Genomic DNA, 21,658 nt, shown 5'->3' on the forward strand with positions numbered 1-21,658 from the left:
CAGATTATCCTTTTGGTTGTCTGATGCTCCTGTGATCAGTTTGAAACTAATCTCAGTTGCAAGGCATTTGATTCCAAGTCCTTGATACTTCCAAGTACTTGATACCAAGTACATAGCTTGGTGATGCAGTTCTTTGCCTTTGCTTGCCAAAAATTGCCTCTGATTGCTATAAATTTCTCAAGTATATCTCACATAAGGGTCCATCGATGTCCTCCCCACCCCAATCATGACCAGTAAATTGCATGTCTCCAGTGCACTAGATGAAATTACAAGATATAATGAAACAAAAAAAGATATAAGAATACACCCCTCTCAGACTTCAGTCATATTTCTCATTCACCCTTGATACATGTACTCAACCTTTCCTCTGAAAATATTGAGAGGGGGGCCAATGTCTCATTTCTGAACTGTTAGTAAATCCCATTCCAGTGTCTCGTATTTCTTTTATTTTAGAAACATTTTTGGTTATTGATATTGGTATTTTAAAAATGGGATGTCTTCTTCTTTGTAAATATATCTTGCAATCTCAAAGCTTAACAATTCTGTGTCTGAAAAAAAACAATTCTGCGTCTGGGCAAGTTAATTTGGCGGTTCATCTGTGTTACCATTCAACAAATTTTGTCCATTTGCAATTATCCCCCATAATTCCATGATTTGTTTGAATTTTGTGCCTTGTTCCAACTATACATGCTCTGAATTGCTTCGGAGTTTACACAACCCATGTGTAAAAGTATGCTTCATTCCTCATCATGACTGGCTAGGCTACAATCTTTACCTATACTATAGTTCTTGTTCCCTATGAAGCCATTCATTGGTGCTAGAACTGGCTGATGGGTTTGCGCTGACTAATGAAGATAATTGTATAAAAAGACCTCACCCACATCCATCCCTCAGCTCCCACTAACTAAGAGCCATTAGTCTCAAATGGAGTCTATATATTTCCCATTTGGTGAAAGTTATGACATTCCAAATTAAGAGAATCCTTGGGACCCAAGGGGGACTGCTAGATAAAAGTAGCCCACATTATATAAAGAATATGTCTCTTGCCCAATGAATAACATGATTTAATTGGTTAGCAGCAAATATGGTAGTATGTTACTTGATTCAGTTCAGATATCTGAAAAACATGTGGGCTTTAAAGGTACAGTTGGCATATCAGCAAAGGATTGAGCTTAAGGAATCCATAAAGGAAATGTCATAAAAGAGTATAAAGAAAAGGGAGTAAGGAAAAGGTTCTGGTTTGGGAGGCCAGGGAATTTTAGTCAGCCATTGCCAGACGACTGATTCAGTCCCCTCCCATGATCTGATGTAACAAAAAAAGGCCCCATGGATGAGCAAGAATCAGGCCAACACCATACACAAGAATAAAGTCCAAATGGGTATGTGATCTAGGTATAAAGACTGATACTATAAAACAAATTAGGGGAGTAAGGGATACTGTATTTGTCAGATTTATGGAGAATGGAGAAGTTCATGACCAAACAAGAGACAGAGCACATTATGAAGTGCAAAATGAAAAATTTTGATTATATTAAATTGAAAAGTTTTTGCACAAATATATCCAATGCAACCAAGATTAGCAGGGGAGCAGAAAACTGGGAAAGAATTTTTCCACCTAGTGTCTGTGATAAAGGCTTCAATTTCTAAAATGTATAGAGAACTGAGTCAAATGTACAAGAATACAAGTCATTCCCCAACTGATAAATGGTCAAAGGATATGAACAGGCAGTTTTCAGAGGAATAAGTTAAAGCTATCTATAGTCATATGAAAAAATTCTCCAAATCACTATTAATTAGAGAGATGCAAATCAAAACAACACATCACACTTATCAGATTGGCTAACATGACAAAACAGGAAGATGATAAATATTGGAGAAGATATGGGAGAGTTGGAGCACTAATTCATTGTTGATGGAGGTGTGAGCTGATCCAACCATTCTGGAGAGCAATTTGGAGCTATGCCCAAAAGGCTAAAAAAAAATGTGCATACCCTTTGACCCAACAATATCGCTTCTAGGACTGTATACCAAAGAGGTTATAAAAATGGGAAAAGGTCCCAAGTGTACAAAAATATAGCAGCTCTCTTTGTGGTGGCCAAGAACTGGAAATCGAGGGGATGCTCATCAACTGGGGAATGGCTGAACAAGTTGTGGTATATGAATGAAATGGAATACTATTGTGCTATAAGAAATAATGAACAGGAGGACTCCAGAGGGGCCTGGAAAGACTTATATGAACTGATGCTGAGTGAAATGAGCAGAACCAGGGGAACATTATACACAGCAACAGTCACAGTGTGAGAGGACTGTTTCTGATAGACTTAGCCCTTCACAGCAATACAAGGACCTAAAACATTCCCAAAGGACTCTTAAGGCAAAATGCCATCCACATCCAGAAAAAGAACTATGGAATTGGATCACAGAGTGAAACAGACTATTTTCTCTTGTGTTTTGTTTTGTTTTGGTTTTTCTCGTGGTTTCTCCCATTTGTTTTAATTCTTCTGTGCAACATGACTAATAAGAAATGTGTTCAATAAGAATGTATGCGTAGAACCCATATAAGATTGCATGCTGCCTCAGGGAGGGATGGGAGAGGGAGGCGGAGAAAATTTAAGATTTATGGCAGTGATTGTTTAAAACTGAAGACAAATAAATTGATTTTTTAAAAAAGAATCAGGCCAAACCACAACCATTGATTGCAAACAAAAAATACTATTCAGTGATCTGGGTTTGTTTCTTCCTTCCCCACTAAAGAAATGGAACCAATGAAGTTGAAAGCCAGAAAGACCAGAAGAGAGAATGGCCCCAGGACTACTGATTCAGCGATGTCCTCCCAGCAGCTCTTCATCCCCTTGGAGAGTGAGGAACAGATGCAGCAAGGTCAAGAGGAGAAGGAGCCCCATTTTTTCCTATCTTGGCAGTTTTCCAGGAATACTTGAGTGGGAGAAGTCCTCTTCAAGCTTTTGAGCTGCCCTTCTGCCCAAAATTTCTGGATAAGGGAGTGAGGCTGAAGCCAAAGTCTCTGCAGCTGAAGGCAGGCTAGTCACATTTGTACCAGAATCAATCTTAGAAGTAATCCATTTCAGAAAGTGCCAGGTGGAAGTGTAGAGACCTGGCAGGTTTGTCCGAGCACAGCCAACAGCCCAGCTTGCAATTCCATGAACCACATATATTTTAGTCTCATTGTCCTTGCACATGAGTGGTCCTCCTCTGTCGCCCTGCACAGAAGGGATGTAAGGGATGTAATCATCCTCTCAGAACACACAGCCCTAGCTCAAGACACAAGGCAGCTGATATCTTTGAATATGTGGTGGCTATTGCCTCAGCACACATGTCCACTGTCTCCTTGGGACATGGAGTCCCTCTCTAGGTCTACAGATAGCTGGTCACTCCCCGCTCAGCACACATGCAAGATCCTCATTTGGAGGCAGAAGAGTCTAAGGTGTTCAGGGTAAACAGTGTGGACTCAGGGAAGGTTTTAAGCATGAGGAAAGAGCTCCAACAGGGAGGTCTTCCTGTATCTCAGTCAAAAGTTTCCAGGTGAGTGTGCCTGGAGAGGAAGTTACTGAGTGTGCTGGTTAGCCCTTATGGGGGGGCGGGGGGGGAGGAGGGGGCAGAATATTCAACTTCCCAACTGTCTTCTTCCTGAACAGTGCTGTAACTAGCATATTGTGTGACAAAGAAGGGACCTAGGGGATAGAGTGAAGGTTAGAATTAGGATGGGAGAAGGACAGAAGGGATCTCTAGACATGGAACCTTGGGACCTTGGAGGGAACTAGTAGGAATGAACAGGACCTAGGAGGAGCATGGGTTCAGCTGGGAAGACTGCAAGAGGCCAGATCATAAGCCTAAGAGTCTGGGGACCTCGAGACTTGAGGGGCCCCCAGGAGAGCAGTTATTACCTGGCAAGTGTCCATATTCTCATCTGAAGAGCTAATACACAGGTTGTTTGAACGAACCACCCCATGGTACCAGTCGGTTTCATTGCATTTGTCCAAATCAATGACTGTCACCTTTGCTTCCTGTACAATTGATGCTGCTAGCCCAACTATAGTCAGAGGATTATGTTAGACCAGTCACTGAGAAGCCTAACCCCTAGGATTCCCTACCCCATCTCAAACTATATAATTTCCTGTGACCTCTATGACCTGCTATGACCCTCTGTGATTCCCAATTACCTCTCATAATTCTATGACTATGCTCTATGAGACCCATAAGCCCCTGGGCTCTTTCCTTAAACTAAAGGTGGCAATCAAGCTGAGCTTTGAAGGGAACAAAGGTTCTAAGAGTTATGGAGGTGAGGAAGCAGGATGCATCAGTCTAGGCACAGGCACAGAGATGGGAAATGGAGTGGTAGCATGTAAGAACAACTTTTCCCATAAGGAAGGAAAGACAGTGAGGAATGGAGGACTGTGGAGGGGGAAGAAATGATTTCTGGTCCATAATCAGAAATAGCAAAATGGCAGGCCACAGACCAAGAACCGCACCTCACAGAAGTTGCTCATGGACTCAAGATGTACATACACTACTGGACATGAGCAAGGTGGCGATTTATTTTACATGACTGTGCTTACTTGTTCCAAGGTTTTTCTTTTCTTTGTTTTTTTGTCAATGGCGGAAGGAAACAAAACTCTTAAAATTGAATTACAAAAAATCCAGAGTTGATGATGTATTTGCCTAGTCTTGAAAACCTAAAGATTTTTAAACCTAAAAGTGTTGCAGTAATTTAGATTTGATCTGAGAGGGAGCTTAGAGGCTACTGAGTCCAACACCTTCATTTTACAGATGAAACTGAGGCACAGAGATATTAATAATCTGCCCAGGATCATACATCTAGGAATTTCCTGAGACAACATTAAAAGTCACATCTTTCTGACTCTAGGACAAGAATTCTATTACATCTAGCTTGTAGGTCATCCATTAGCTTTCTCCCTTGACTCATTCCATATTGAATCTTCTTATCCTAGGCTCTCAAGTAATCTAGAAGTATGTTTGGATATTTTCATAGTACAGGTTTACCTCATTTTATGGGGCTCTGATTTATTGCTCTTCACAGACACTGTGTGTTTTGCAAATTCAAGGTTTGTGGCAACCCTACGCCAAGCAAGGCTATCACCACCATTTTGCCAACCACAAGTGCTCACATCGTGTCTCTGTGCCACATTTTGGTAATTCTCACAATATTCCAACTTTTTCATTATCATTGTATCTATTATGGTGATCTGTGGTCAGTGACCTTTGATGTTACTACTGTAATTGTTTGGAGGCACCATGAACTGCACCCACATGAGATTGTGAACTTAATCAATATTATGTGTGTTCTGACAGCTCCACTGACCACCTTTCTCCTTGGGTCTCCCTATTCCCTGAGACATAACAGTATTGAAATTAGGCCAATTAATAACTCAACAATGGAGTCTATGTGTTCAAGTGAAAGGAAGCGTTAATCGATGGAGCAAACTGCATCATTGTCTTATTTTTAAAAATTGCAGCAGCCATCACAGCCTTCAGCAGCCACCACCCTGATCAGGCAGCAGCCGTCTATATTGAGGCAAGATCCTCCACCAGTAGAAAGATCATGAAGGCTCAGATGCTGGTTAGCATCTTTAGCCCAAAAAAAATATTTTTAATTAAGGTATGTACATTTTCTAGACATAATACTATTGTATACTGAGTAGAATGCAGTATAGTGTAAACATAACTTCTGCATCTACTGGGAAAGCAAAATTTGTGTGAATTGCTTTATTGTGATATTCACTTAATTGTAGTGGTCTGGAAATGAACCCACACTTCAAGAGGCATGCCTGTAATTACAACTGGAATCTCTTTCTCATTAATTAGTTGGCTCAAACTCTGACTTCATGTCATTAAATATAATTTTTCGAATAAACCAGAGAAATCTTTTATCCAAACAGCACTTACTTATATCTCTACATATATTTGGTTCCTTAATCTCCTTTGATCCTATCATTAAAATCACTGTATTTACAATCTTATTAATGACTGGAATCAATAATAAAACAAAGATGGTTAATTAATTATAGTATTTTGACTGCAGAAAAGATGAAGTTAAGACAATTCTAATAAGAAAAAAGTTTCTTATCACCTTTCTCTCTATCTTCTCTACAGATTCCTACATAGATTCTTATAGATCAAAGTCAACTCACATACAATCTCCCTGACTCCATATGGAGTACCTCATAGAATGGCAATTGCCATTTTAACTTCAAACTGACAGTCCAAACTTCCCTTTCTACAACATCCCATTTGACTCTTAAAGATATAGAAACCATATCTGTAGTGCCTGTGGGAAAATCGAGGAAAACAGGTGTTACAAAAGGAAGGAGGAGGGAAGAAATGCTTATTTATAATATTCAGCAAATTAGATATCATGGAGAGCATGTGGGAAAAATAGCAATTGAGATAGCCAAATGTCATAGGAGACAAAATTCAACAAGTATTAATGACACGTAATAGTGATCATTACCTCACATGTCTATAGTCAAATAATTATAACAGGCAAGATGAATCAGAGCTCTCACTGTAAAGAAGTGAATTTGGCTTCGTATATATCCCTGATACTTAGTAGGATGCAACCTCATTAGCAGACTATGACTTTGGAATGATATTTTATTCAAAATATACAAGATAGGTTTTTTAAAAAAAAGATGTAACACTGTAGATTAAGAATATATATACATTTCTCATAGTACAACAGTATTTCATTATATTTTTATTCCATAATTTGTGAGTTTAGTGGAATAATACTTTTACGTGGAAAGAAATTATGAAAGGGTTAGTTTCAGAAAAACCTGGGAAGATTTGTATGAACTGATGGAGAGTGAAGTGAACAGAAGGTGTGGGGCGGGGGAAGAGTCAGGGAAATCATACAATAACAGCATTAATGTGAAGACAAAGAACTTTGAAAGACTTAAAAACTCTGATCAATGTAATAAATTCCAAAGGACTTATGATGATAAATGTCACACACCTTGATGGACACACCGGGATAGAGATGGAATAAGACAAACATTTCTGGACCTGATAAATGTGGGAATTTGGTTTTGCTTGACTACATATTTCTTAGAAAAGTTTTGTTTTCCTTTTCCCCCCAAAAGGATGGACAGAAAATAAATGCTTGTTAATTGAAAAAAAAAGAGTATTTTACAAAAAGTTTGAAGAATGTGTGTACTCATAATGTGTTGAAATTTAAGAATCAGAACTGAGAAACATGGAGAGTAATTGACTGAAGAACTAAAGAGGCAGAAACAACAGTGAGATATACATCACTGATATACATCAACAGTGATATAATACATCAAAATGTATTATAGACACCTAAAGAAAAAAGAGGAAAGAGATGGAGAGTTTGGGAAAGATTTAAATCTTCCCAGTTGGGAAGGATGGTGGAAATAAAGAAAAGCTATAGCTACGAAATGCTAGCTCAGGTACCAGCCAGGATCATTGTGTGAAAAGCCTAGCCTTGGCAATGGGGCCACAGGAATCTAACAACCTGTTGATGAGAAGAGCCCCTGGACCAGAAATAGAATCCAAACCCAGTTCAGCAAAGCCCAAGGAGGCTAACAAAAAAATAAGGTGTGATGCCAGACTTAAGGGGTGTATTTCCAAGTAGATAACACAGGGTCAAATGTGAAAAAAAAATGTTTTCTCAGTTTATCCACTCAATGAATATAGATTGTGCCCATTTGCACATTTCACTGCCCTCTTTACATCCGGACTGGTCCTCTAACTTCCTCTGAATATACCTACATGTACAAGATGGTTCACACAACTTCTAAATTTGTTCATTTCCATAGCAACAGAGGTAGTGGACACCATCTGCCATGGTCCTGAGATCACAGTTTCATAAGCAAAATCCACAGCCTATTGGTTGCTGCTTATAGAGCAGTGCTGTCACCATCCTGAAACTTGGGGCTCTTTCTTATTACTAGGTTGGAAGTACACCTGTTGGATGTACTCACCTAGAGAAATTTCATGCCTGTGTACCCATGGCAAGGTTCCATATGACTCAGTTTCCCTTCTTGGCTCAAGTTAACTGTTAACAAGTTAACTCCAGTTAATTCTTCATGGAATTTTTCCCTGATCCTATCCCCCAGTTGCTAGTGCACCCTTTCCCAAAACTTCCTTGTACCCATTTGGGAAAGAGTCTCTATATACTTGTTGTGAGTGTGTTATTTTTCCCTTTAAAATATAAGTTCCTTGAGGTCAAGGACTCATACTTTTGTCTTTACAACGCCAAAGCCAAGTGAGGTGCTGGTCAAATTGTAAATAAAAACAGCTGGCTTTGAATAGCGCACTTGCTATGTGTACCATGTGCCAGTCACTGTACCAAGTGCTTTACCAATATTCTCTCATTTAAACCACATAACAACCCTGAGAGATGAGTACTGTTATCCCCTGAGGCAAGCCAAGAGATTTGCCAGGGTTCCACACCTGGGACCTGTCCAAGGTCACATTTGAACTCAGATCTTTCTGACTTCAGACCCGGTACTACACTACTCAGCTGCCCTTGCTCATAGAGGTCTGATTGATGTGGAAGGGGAAGACTTTTGCTAGCTTTTTAAAGGAGAAAGGAAAGAGAGAAAAGATAGGCAGATTTCTTTACAGGACCTGGAGTCACTTACCCCTGACCATCTCATTAGAACTGAGGTGGAGAGGTAAAAATGATCTAGGAACCCAGATTATTCTTCAGGGACTGACATATGAATTAACAGAACACCTGACCATCAATGTGATTGAGGAAAGAGCCAGCCAAGGTACCCAGCATGGCTTGAGGTAGCAGGCTGGGGAGCCTGGAATCACACAAGCCTGCTTGGAACCCCAGAAAAAGGAGAACCCAGGAGTATAGGCAGAATGACACATGAGATCTGACTGGGTAATCCACAAAATTCCGAAGAAACTGACCAGTAGTACCATTGTTGCCATAGTTGTTACTATTTAACATCTTGTTACTATGCTAATAGTTGTACACCCTCTGCTGTTGGCTGCTCATTGTGAAGTTGAGCATGAGCATTTGACTGAAACCACCCAGCTTTTTAGACTGCTTGGGACCAAGAAAGTGACCACAGTAACCATCCGTGCATACTACTGGTTCATTCACTTGTGGGAACTATAGCAGGGATCTTTTTCTTCAAGGGGGGATGGATTTTGATTCTTCTAAACCTGAAATCTCCTCCATACTATAACCCCCCCCAGCCCCAAGTGACCCCTGGATCACAACATGATCCCTACAATGTTCCAAAAGCTTTCTCCTAGACTTACCTTTACCACGTCTGAACTCCCAGCCTGTAACAATACAGGACTCCGGTGCCTGGATGGGGGACTCATTGGAGTGGGGGAGACAAGCAGTCTACACCACATTGCCACAGTGGGTAGGGATGTCCAGCTGCACCAGCGCAATGTCATTGGTGTTGAGCTGAATGTTGAATTGTTCATGTATCAGGATCTGGACAGGTTTCCGCTCCTGCACACGGGGGTCCACAGCACCTGACACAGCTCACTGAATCTCACAGGCACCAACCACCACATGTGCAGGTCACTACAGAGACAGCCAGGGAGGGTCCAGAGCTTCCACCTAGCCATCCTCCTCAGTAAAGGCCCAGCCTTCCTGGAGACATCTTTGGGGAGCACCCCTCAAAGGACTTTTAGCCTACCCCCAAAGAAAGGCTCCTAAAGACATCCCTGCAAAGAGATCCATTGAGCAAATCCCTAAAGAGAGTCAGATATAGGCAAATCACAAAGACAGACCCCATAGAAATACCTAAAGTGAGAGACCTCTAAAGAAAACCTCCACAGACCCCTGGAGAAAAAGTTCCTTGAAGGAGACCATAAGAGATCCTGGAAAGAGACACTGGGAGAGAGAAATAGCTAGAAAGAAATACGAGGAGGTATAGACAGAGGCTAGAGATGGTAAGGTAAGAGGTAAGAGATCCTTGGAGAGATACTCTAGAGAGACACCCTGGAGAGACACCCTGGAGTGAGCTTCCATCCAACCCTTTCCTTAGGCCTCTTACATTTTGTCCTTGAAGCAATTAGCAGCTGTGAGAACCCAGCTGGGGGGGGGGGGTCAATAAAGACCCCCCACAGACATGGTACCTCCTTCCAGACTGGCTGATAATCTGTATACTGACCATCCAAGGCCAGGTCCCAGGCTGAGTATGATTGTTCCCTATCTTTTGGGATACTCCAACCTTTTTTTTTAACTCTGGCCGAGATCCACAGGGCTGGCTGGGATGGAAAATGAGTCATCATGAGTCAGAGGGTTGCAGACCAGACAGATTATGGGCAGAAAGGGAGTAAAATGTCTCCAAGACTCAATATCCCTCTTCTCCCCAGCCCTGAAGGCTGAGCCCCTTAAAGAGAAGGAAGAATAATGAGTTATAAGACACTTTCCTGACTACCACCAAGTTCATGTGTCCTCTATGTTCCCTCTCATGTGCTGTCTTATACGTGTCTCCTAACATGCACTCTCTCTCTCTCTCTCTCTCTCTCTCTCTCTCTCTCTCTCTCTCTCTCTCTCTCTCTCTCTCTCTCTCTCACACACACACACACACACACACACACACACACACACACACACACACACACACACACACACAAAATCCCAAAGGAGGCAAGGGGCCACAGAGGCATCTTCTCTAACCTGTACCTGAGTAAGAAGCCCATACATGTGGTTGACCAACAAGCATCTGCTGGGGGACCTCCACTGAAGGAGAATCCTTTGACCTCCCAAGGTAGTCCATTCCTTTTCATGACAGCACCTAACATACCTACCTATGTCCCCAAACACACATTCTCTACATTCATTCAAGCTTGTCTCCACACACTTTCCTGTGTGCCCCCATACTCATACATACATACATGTTCCCCTACGTGTGTGTCTCCCTTCACTTACTCACATGAACCTTCCAAAGTGGCACCTATAGTGCCCATAAGGGATAGTAGCAGTGCCTGACACAGCATCCCTGTCCCTCCCATCCTCCAACCTGAAATGAAGGTCAGAATGACATCATACAAAGACTCCCACCCAGCCAATCCTGGTCCAGAACATTTGTGATGACAAAAGAGATTCCCAAGGGAGATATTGGGGGAGGGGAAGCTGGGAGAAAAATGGGAGAAGTCTATAGACTTCTAGATAGAGGTGCAGGTAATGACCACAGTTCTCAGTCACGGTGCTTTCAGAGTTACAAAACACTTGCCTCAAAAAAAAATAAAATAAAATAAAAGAACTGTGTGAAGTGGGCAGTACAAGTTTATGATTCCGTTTTACAGATGAAGAAAATAAGGCTCAAAGGGTCATATAAATATATGGTAGAGATCAGTAAGTCCAGCTTGTCCAGTCCCAACCCAAATTATATATCCCCTCAACAATGTCTTTAAACAATGTCCACCCCGTCTTTCCTTGAAGACTGTCAGTGACAGGGAATTCACAGACTGAGGAGGCAGACCTGGGATTTGCTGACTTACCTAGGGTCATACCTAAGCTGAAATTGCAACTCAATATCTAGCCAGTAATGTCTCCACTAAACCACACCATAAAAGATGGGGAAATAGGCTGGGATTAGAAGTTGACTAAGGATGGGGCTGGTTTGAGAAGGAAGCTCAAACAAAAGAACCGAGGGGATGTATCAACATTCATTCTCCCATGTCTCCTATATTGCAAACCTTGTTCTATATCCTAGGAATATGGAGGTGAATGAGAGGAAGCCTTGATCTCAGAGGTGGGGAAGTGGACGTACACACTAAGACTATTGACAGGATCATGAGTGTGATTAGTGCTCGGTGAAGGTGGCCCATGGGGAGGGTGGACATACTCGACGCCCCAGAAGTTCAGCTGAGGAGAGCTTTGGGGAGTAGAAGCTGTGTGGACAGTTCTCTTCAGAGCCATCCAGATTTCCAGCCCTTGGTTTTCTCCTGATCTCCATCCCATATCATGAATTGCCTGACATTTCCAACTCTCTATCCTCCACAAGACCAAAACAGGGCTCGTTGTCTTTCCCCTTCCCACACTCCACCCCAGTCCAAATCCTCCTTTATTCCTAACTAACCTCTTTCAGTTCAAGGCACCACCATCCTTCCAATCACCCAAATTCACAAGTTCGTTGTCATCTCCTACTCTTCTCTCCCTGCCCCACCCTCACAAAACAGCCAGTATTTATACGACACTTTAAGCATTTTACATCTTATTTCATTTGATCCTCAAACAACTCTGTAACACAAATGCTAGTGTTGTTCCCATTTTTCAGATGAAGAAACTGAGACTGAGATAGGTTAAGTGACTTGCCCAGGATCACACAGCTAAAACTGCGTGAGAGTGGATTTGAACTCAAGTCATCTTGATTCCAAGTCCAACAATCTCCATTGCCCTACATGACTTCCTATATGCTAACCTTTCCAAAATGAAATCAGCTGACAAATCTTTTCAATTCTATTCCCTTACTACCTCTTGAATCTATCTCTTGACCTTCAATTCAGACCCCCATCCTCCCTTTTGTCCTCTTGCAAATGATCACCTCCTAATTGAGCACCCTGACCTCGGTCTCTTCCATCTTCAAACTACTCTCTCTATCCTGCCAGATTTATATTCTTAGTGCACAGGACTGACCAATGTCTCCCAAACACTAGTGTTCATCACTTCCCACCATCTGCACTGCTTTCAGACCTCTCCATCATACCCCGGGCACTATATCACTGGGAAATCGCATGGGTTAGAAAGATCAGCTTCAGTACTCACATCTCTTCAATATGCTCTGACAGGAGGGCAGGGTCGGAAGCTCCAAAATCTCCAGTTAAGGAGAACAGTCACCTCCTTTCTTCCCACCATCAGCGCTATTTTTGGACTTTCGCATCCCACCCCCAAGCTGGGAACCTTCTTCCCCATCCCCTTTCAGCTTCCTTTTGGGCATTGTGCCCCACTTCTTTTGATCTCATTAAGGGTAGGGAATCTTATTATTTGTATTTTTATCCACAGCACTTGGCACATAGTAGGTGTTTAATAGATGTTTATTGATCCACTGATTGACCCATCACCTCTGAGGTAATAGACAAACTTCTCTGGCAATCAGAAACTTTCCCAAGCTGGGCTCAAATTCTGACTCAGTTACTTACAAGCTGTGTGACCGATCCTGTAGAATTGAGTCTCAATCTTCTCATCTCCAAAGTGGGGACAATAATCATTCTTACTTTACAGGGTAGTTGTAAGGTTCAAACAAGCACATGTTCATGAAGCACCAGGCAAATGTTAAAACATCATATAAATGTCAGTAATTCTTAAATATGTAAATTATTAAATATATGAACGTGGTATATTAATATAGCATAGAAAATCATTATTAAACATCTACATCCATTATTAAATATGTAATTAGCATATAAATATATGATCTATAGTGTTAGTAATATATTATTTAATATATAACTCCTTATTAAATACATAAATCAGTTTTTTACCATTATCTTTCCTGTATTGTCCCAAGTCTAATAATAACTAATTACTAGCACCTACTACATACCAGACACTGGTACTGAACACTTTACAATAATTGTCTCATCTGATCCTCATGAACACTCTGGAAAGTAGGTGCTATTATTAAATCTATTTTACAGATGAGACAATGAAGACAGAGAGAGGTCAAGTGACTTGACCAAGTAACAAATCTAGTTAAATATCTGAGGACAGATTTGAATTCAGGTTTTCCTGACTCAAAGGCCAGGACTCTGCACTGTGGTGTCCCCTAGCTTTTCCAATTCTGTGGTGTCTTTTGAAGTTTGTGTGTGCCTCGATAAGTTAATACCCAAGTATTTGACATATTTTTGATACTATGCATGATATTTCTCTGTCAATTTCTTCTCATTTTTGTTGGTGGTGTGTAGAAATGCCAATGACTTTTATGGGTTTACCTTAGAGTAGTGGATAGAGTGCCGGACTTGGGATCTGAAAGAACTGGGTTAAACTTCTGCCTCCTGCACTTCATAGCCCGGACAAGTAACTGACTCTGGGCCTCAGGTTCCTCTCTTAAATGAGTGTTAGAATGAATGACTTTTGGGGTCCCTGCCAGCTCTCAGCTGCTGGTCCTATGACATAATGCCCAGCTTTCTCACTAAAGCTATTTATTACTTATTCATAGATCAAAGATCTCATCTTACAGTTCTCAACGGATGGTCTAAAAACGATGTGATCATCAGCACTTCTCAAATCCTCCTACTCTACTAGAAGCAAAGGGGGTCTACATAGGGCTGGGAGCCAGTTTGTAGCTTTCATGTCATGGGCTGCTTTGGAGAGGGAGGAGGGGAATCTACCACCCATTGACTAGTCTACTGGTGATGAGTCTCTGTATTTATTTGTGTAGATTCGTTCTCAGAAAGCAAAAGGCAGCTTTCCCTGGAACCATATTTGAGGTCTCTTCACAGCAACACTAGCTAGAATTATGGCTCTCTCAAAAAGGAGAACTAGAGCTTATGATCTGTTGGCCTTCCCTTCAAAAATTCAAGAATCACCTCCCTGCCACAGTGAAATTTGCTTCGGGATGAGGCTCTGCATCTGGTCGCCTGGGAGATAGATGCTCTGCATCCTGAGTTTTATTCCAAGGCAGTGGTTCCTTTGTGTCACGTGTTTTTGGGTAGTCTGTCAGGTGATGCCTAGAGGCCCCTTCTCAGAATCATGTATTTAAATGCATAAACAATATGAAGGGTTACAAAGGAAACCAAAGACATTAAAACACAATTATCAAAGTATATAAAAATCAAACTCACAGTCTCCAGGGCAAGAACCACCATTCTGAGTTGTTTATTATTTTGATTTTTTGTGGAGTCTTAGAGGTTTTCTAAGATAGACAGTGTCATATTGTCTAGAAAACATGATGCCTTAACCCCTTTCTTAACCCTTTGCTTATTATTTCTTAATGTGGAAAGCTAAAGTTATGCTTCATAGTCATAGGGGTAGAGACAAGGCATGTGTAAGTTCTGTTCTAAGTGGGAAGTTCTGTAATAATTCCCCATTACATTATATTAAGATTAACCCATAATTTTAAATATTTTTCTTAATATGTTAAAGAAAAATCCTTTTATTCCCATGTTTCTTGTTCTTAACATAAATGGGTATATTTTGTCAAAGGCCTTTTCAGTTTACCAAATGTCAGGCTCAACCATGGAATCACATGTTACTTGGGTTTGTTACTTAATGTGGGGAAAATTAATGTGTTAATATTATGTGAGGGAAATGTATGTCTTGAGGTCCATACTGCACCTACTGTACTCACACATGAGGCAGGAACAACACATAACAAGACCATTCCGATGTGCACATGCCTTTCATTGTCAGCATTGATCTGAAGAACTCTCCTCCCAGACATCTCTAGGGAGTCTCCCAACATGCCATTTCAGCTCCCCTCTTATTGTTTTGAAGATGGTCCTTGGGACCTCTTAGCAGGACCAAGAACTCTTCCTCCCAGGACACAGCAGTACTTCCCTGAATGCCTTCCCTCTGCTGGAGAGAACTCATAATGAGCTTCCCCCACGCTGTACTCCTCGGGGCTAGTCAACACAGCATCTATTGTCTTGAACTGCTTCATGACTGCATTTAAGTAGCACACACAAGGGTCTCCCTCCCCAGGAAGCTGTGACACTGATGTTTGTTCATTCCTCTCAACAGATCATCCTTACTCCTATGTGAGGATGAGTGAGTTTCTTTCACCCCTTTCTTGCCTTAGGGCACAATGTGCCTGCCCATGGTTGGCACCTCCTGTGGAATCTAAGACTGGGGAAAATACTCATGGCTCTGGCTCTCTCTCTCTCTCTCTCTCTCTCTCCTCTCTCTCTCTCTCTCTCTCTCTCTCTCTCCATATATATATAAATATATATCATATATATAATGTCCCCTTCCAATTCTTGTCATATCACCCAATAGGTGGTACCCAGAAATCCAAACTGAATTTACAGTAAGCCTCAGGAAGGTGCTAAAAATACTGTAAATGTGCTTTAAGAGCTAGCAGCCCTTCCAGAAAGCCAGAAGTTGCTTTTTTAATATATCTTATATCAGTGTCTCTTGCCATAATCATATGATTTTTTTAAAGTTTTCCGTTTCATGCCTTATAGAGTCAAGGTTGACATGGCTTACCAAACTATTTATTGATATAAAAATAAATCATATAGCAGTGACATGATCAGTGCCATCCTATAACCTAGCCCCTTGGATCCATAGCCTAGACTTTCTGATGCTGATGTAGCATGGTACCCCAACAAGGTGCAAGTTATATCTACCAAGACTGAACATTATGTCAGTGACCCTAGGAGCCAGGCTAGAGGGGATATTATTCCTTTGATTCTGTGAGTAGATAAGCTACTTGAGCATCTTTACCATACAGCAGTCAGGAAGAAGGCGAGAATATATGACCCTCTTGGCACAAGTTCTTTGATGTTTAGTGAAGATAATGCATATTCTCCAGTCACTCTGGATGTCTCTTGTCAATCATGGATCATCCTGTCAAATCCTAACCTCTCCCCCAAAAAAGGCAGCTTCAGGAAATGACTCCTCATAGAGGAGAGAAATATCATCTATGCACTCTACAAAGGCACTGACTTCAGATTCAAAGAAAATTATAGCTTAGAATTCCATGAAGACTCAGAGAGCAGGAGTTATGAGTTATCTATAAGTGTGCCTCATGACTTTTGTACTTTGTGCACACTCACTGCATTGACTCTATGTGTTATTTGTGAGTGTGACTTAATCTTTAAAGGGGGGATGTTTTTGTAACTAATCTTATCATCTTAGTAAATGACTTAGCTAAAAAGTTGACTGGGGCCATTGACTGATCATCAGAGGGAAGCACACCAATAAGGGGTTCATGATTAATGGTACTAGAAACCCATTCCTTCAACCTTACTACCTGGAACCCTGAAACTAGTGGTAGCTAGATACTTTCTGAAATAAAGTGAGTTGAGGGGAGTGGCTTCACAAGGGATGATACATTCTGATGCTTGCTCATGGTATAGGGGTCATCCTGGACTCTCAAAGGTGCCAGAAGGCCCAGGAAGCTAGAAGGGCCTTGGGCACAGATTTGACATATAACCCATCTTCTGATGACCAGTTCACTAATTTCAGAGGGACTTATTATTGGGCTTGCCACAGGGCAATGAATTCTGTTAACAAAAATCCATGAGTAGTAGAAAAGTGGTATCTCCCCCTCAGTGAAGGGAATATTTGCCCATAAAATTATGGATCCCTGAAGATTCATTAAACAAACTAATTATTTTCCTAATAATGAGCAATCCTTTTATTCATTCTTGGATTTCTGGTATAAATCCTACTTCTACATAATAAATATCTATGCACATTACTCTATTGTATTTGCCAGTTTTATTTTATACGTATATTTTATACAAGTAGACATTAATAATGGCAGCTCTCCAACACTAAAATGTACCAAACTGACGCTGATCCACCTTGCGATAGCTATGCTAGGGAGTTCATTCTTCCACTGAAGTCATAGATTAGTGATAGTGGACTCTTGTTCTTTTTCTGCTTTATCTACACCAGGTTTGGGGATCAAGACTATATTTGCCTCCCAGAACAAATTAAGTAGAGTGCTGTTCTCTTTTTAGAAAAATTTACATAAGAATTATTTTTTTGAGTGTTTGGTAGAATTCATTGTCCTCATACAAAACTATTGCTTAATGCCCTATTAGATTGTTAATTCCGTGATTGGTCTACTTTGGCTATTTCTTTTTTTTCAAATTAGATAACATATATTTTAAAACTTATCTTTTTAATATTTTCATTTGTTGGTGCATATTAGCATATTAATTTCTGAAAATTATCTTTGTTATTTATTCTTTGTGACTTCCTCTTTAGCATTTCTAGCATTGGATTTTGCTCTCTCCTTTGATTAAATTTGTTAGAGGTTGATCATTTTTATTGGTCTTTTTTAAAAGCCTCTGGTTCTCTTTATTAATTTAATCATTCCTTTACTTTCTATTTCAGTACTTCCTTCCATATCCTACGATGATTTGTCTTGTCTTTTCTTCTAGCATATTAATTTATTCATTTTATAATTTCTTTCCTTATCATTTTCTCTCTTCTTAATATAAGAATTCTGGGACATAAATTTATCTCGGAGTATTGCTGTGGTGACATTTGTAAATTTTGATGAATTGCCTTTACATTGCTAGTGTATATAAATTTCATTGCTTCATTTCATCTTTAATCCCAGCATTATTTTTAAAAAGTCACTTATTGCCTCCATGTAGGCCCTATATTTTTATTTATTTTCTGAGTACTATTTTTATCTCATTGCATTCTTATCTGAAAATGCAGTGTTAACATTTCTCCCTTTTTAAATTTGTGATTTCTTAGTGCCTTAGAATACAATCAATTTTTGTGAATGTTTGGTGGGAATTTTTTAAACGTTCCTTTTCTCATTCTGCTCTCCACATATTATGAAATTCAGTTCCCTCAGATCTCTGGATGCTACAACTTCTTCATCTAATTTCTCATATTCTATTAGTCATGTTTAAAAATTTATTAACAAATTCCTAATTATTTTTAACAATTTTTTCTAGGTGCACAGATTTTTAATAGTTACCATAAGACTTAGACCTGAAAAGAAACTTAGAGAACATCTGACCCAATCCCTTCACACCATAGATAAGAACACTAAGACCAAGAGATGTCAAGAATTTATCTAAAGTCATAGAGATAACAAGTACCAGAGCCAGGATTCAAACCAAAACCTGTGACTCCAAGTCCAGTGCTCTTTGCATCATGATAGGTTGGCTTTTAAATGCTATTCTCTCACTTGGGTAGGGACTTTTATTTTTTCTCTCTTAATACTTTCTAATTTAAATTCAATTTTGTCTGACACCAAGGTTGCTGTTCTTAGTTATGTGGAAATTTGATATATAATATATCCTCTCAAACTTCTGAGTACCTTTGCTTAGGTATGTTTCCTCTAGGCAATTGTTTTCATCCCTTTGAGAAGACTTTTTCTTTTAATAAGTTAATTCAAACCATATGTATTCAAGATATTAACAAATTAAATTATTCTATGTTTTGTCAAATTATTCATTTTGTCCAAAAAGAAATACAATCTATTCACTTCCTTATATTCACAAATATGGAGGTGGCAGCATGATGTAGTTTTAAATGGATACTAAAAAGCATTAAAGTTGGAGTCACAGAACTTGAATTTCAATCCCCACTCTGCAATTATTCCCTTCATGAGACCCTCTAACCCAGTCACTTTCCATTGGTATACCTCAGTTTCATCTTTCAAATGAAGGAGTTGTACTTGATAATCTCTGGCATACTTTTCTTCTAAATTATAAAACCCATTTCTAAGCCTAACATACACACATGCAAAAAAGTAGACATGGTGCCTATATTTTATAACATTAACTCAGGTTTGAAAAAATGACTTTACCTTTTCATTAACTAACACCGTTACTCCTTTCTTCTTCAACACGAGATAACATAGAGGCTTTGAAATTACCTTTCTCCCATTGGCCCCGAGATTGTTTGCTCTCATTCTTGCTATACCACCCAAAATTAGCTTTACCAAGTAGGAGACATCTGGGCTTCATTTGAGACCTCTCTTCTCCTCTCCCGCTTCCTCTCAGCAGCCCATCTGAATTATTCAATCATTAATCAAAACACTGAATTTTTTAATCCCCCTGTGGTAATTGTCTTGAGAAAACGAGTTAATCATAGCTGTAAAACATCTCTTGCTTCCTTCTTAGCTTTGTGTGTCAAAAACTGCTTTAGGATTGATTTTTATTGGCATAGATTTCCCAGTTCATTTATGCTTTTCACTGACTGTATTTTTTTTCTTTGAAAACAAAGTTTAACTTTGCTGGGGAAAGGATTAGAGAATGATGTTCTATATCTCTTAAGCTTTAGTAGATCACATTCTAGTTTCTTGTATCATTTCTCAGGTTTTTTTGGGGGGGGGCGGGTGGGAATCTGCTAAACACATTGGTGTATTTGGCATATCTTTCTTCTTGGTTGCTTGTAAAAGCATCTTGTTATCTCAAAGTCTAACAATAAGTGAATTGAGCCTGAGCAAATTGGGGTTCCATAATCCTATACACCTGGTCAACTTCAGATTTGTCCCTAGGGTTGTATCATGACTTTAAACTGTTTTGCACTTTACTCTTAACCCTGCTTCTGAGTTTATTCAGCCTATGGATAAGTGCTCCCCAACCCTACTCACGATGATTTGTCAAGCCTCAGTATTCATTAATGCTAAAATTCTTGTTCCCTATGGGGTCGTTTCTTGATGTTATGCATTGAAATGATTCATTTGAACTGATTCATAAAGGTTGTTATTTTAAAAGTCCAGCTCCATACTCACCTTCAGTTAAGAGACACTGGTCTCACATAGAGTCTATGTATCTCCCAGTTGGTAAAAAGCTCTGTTGATAAATCTGTGCCCCTACCTATTCCAGAGTTGTGGAATCTGGGGCTCTGGAGGCAACTGTGTGGCAAAATCTGTCTGTATTCCTGCATATATACGTTGCCCAATAAACAGCTTGATTTGAATAGCAGTGAATGTGGTAGTATATTCCTTCAGTCAGCTCATACCTGAGAAATATATTGGCCTTAAAGGTTCAGTTGACATGTCAACATGAGCATAGAAATCCCATAGGGGAAATTTGTCAAAGGACTAAAACACAGAAGTGGGATGAAGGGTTCTGGTTTGGAGGGCTGTGGGACTTTGGCAAGCCATAGCCAGACAACTGACCCCTTTCTTTCCCATGATCTGATGTGATTAGAGGAAAGGATATTCATTTATAGGCAAGATTAGGCCAAATGGTAGCCATGAAGGGAAAATGACAAAACAAACTGGACAGAGAACTGGGTTTGTCTCTTCCAGCATCAGCTAAAGAAATAGAGCCAATGAGGTTGGAAGCTGAAAGACCAGGAGGGAAAATGACTCTGAGAATGCATAAGCCTCCCGCTAGAAATATGCCTGAATGAAAGGTAAGGTAGGAAGCTCCTATCTATGATAGGGCCACAGCCCTCTCCCCTTAGGGGTGAATGACAGATGGAGAAAGGTCAAGGAAGGAAGGGGCCCCATTTACCTTTGGGGATGCCCCATTTTGCTTGAATGAAAGAAACTCTAGCCTTTGGAGCTACCCCTCTCCCTGGACTCCCTCTACGAGGTATTAAGGTAAGTTTCTTGACTGGTGAAGGCATGTCATCCACAACAGCGTAAGGGCCAATCTTGGATGTGATCCACTCTAGAAAGCTCTCCGTGGATGTGTAGACCCCTGGCCGTTTCACCCGGCCACAGCCTGTGCCCCAGCTGGTGATGCCAGTCACTACAAAGGTGTTACTGCTTTTGTCCTTGCACATCAGTGGCCCACCACTGTCCCCCTGCACAGAAGGAAAACATTGTCACAGACCTTGCTACAAGGGCCTGTGGCTCCTGCTCCCTGCCCGACATGCACATGGTCCTCTCAGCCCACAAAGTCACTGTCCTCTAAGAAAATGAATTCACAACACTCTTAGGACACACAGTCACTGCTCCCTCAGGACATCAGAAGACTGATCCATGAATACACACACACACACACACACACACACACACACACACACATACACGGAAAGATACTGAGTGTTAATTGGAATTGGAGAGAACCC

The 21,658-nt window shown here is 40.4% G+C and overlaps 1 protein-coding gene and 1 pseudogene across 1 annotated transcript in view; both read right to left on the bottom strand.

Moving 5' to 3' along the window:
• Nucleotides 1–2,692: 2,692 nt before the first annotated feature.
• On the bottom strand, nt 2,693–15,590 carry LOC140532114 (acrosin-like; annotated as a pseudogene).
• Nucleotides 15,591–17,357: 1,767 nt separating this feature from the next.
• LOC140496537 (acrosin-like) overlaps nt 17,358–21,658 on the bottom strand; it is a 28,782-nt gene continuing 24,481 nt past the window's right edge. Inside the window, exon 5 of the mRNA XM_072596394.1 lies at nt 17,358–21,391. Within this exon, the coding sequence (XP_072452495.1) occupies nt 21,071–21,391 (321 nt within the window). The 3' untranslated portion in view covers nt 17,358–21,070. The remainder of the gene's footprint in view (nt 21,392–21,658) is intronic.

This window comes from Notamacropus eugenii, chromosome 3, assembly GCF_028372415.1.
Source record: "Notamacropus eugenii isolate mMacEug1 chromosome 3, mMacEug1.pri_v2, whole genome shotgun sequence".
Lineage (NCBI taxonomy): Eukaryota > Metazoa > Chordata > Mammalia > Diprotodontia > Macropodidae > Notamacropus > Notamacropus eugenii.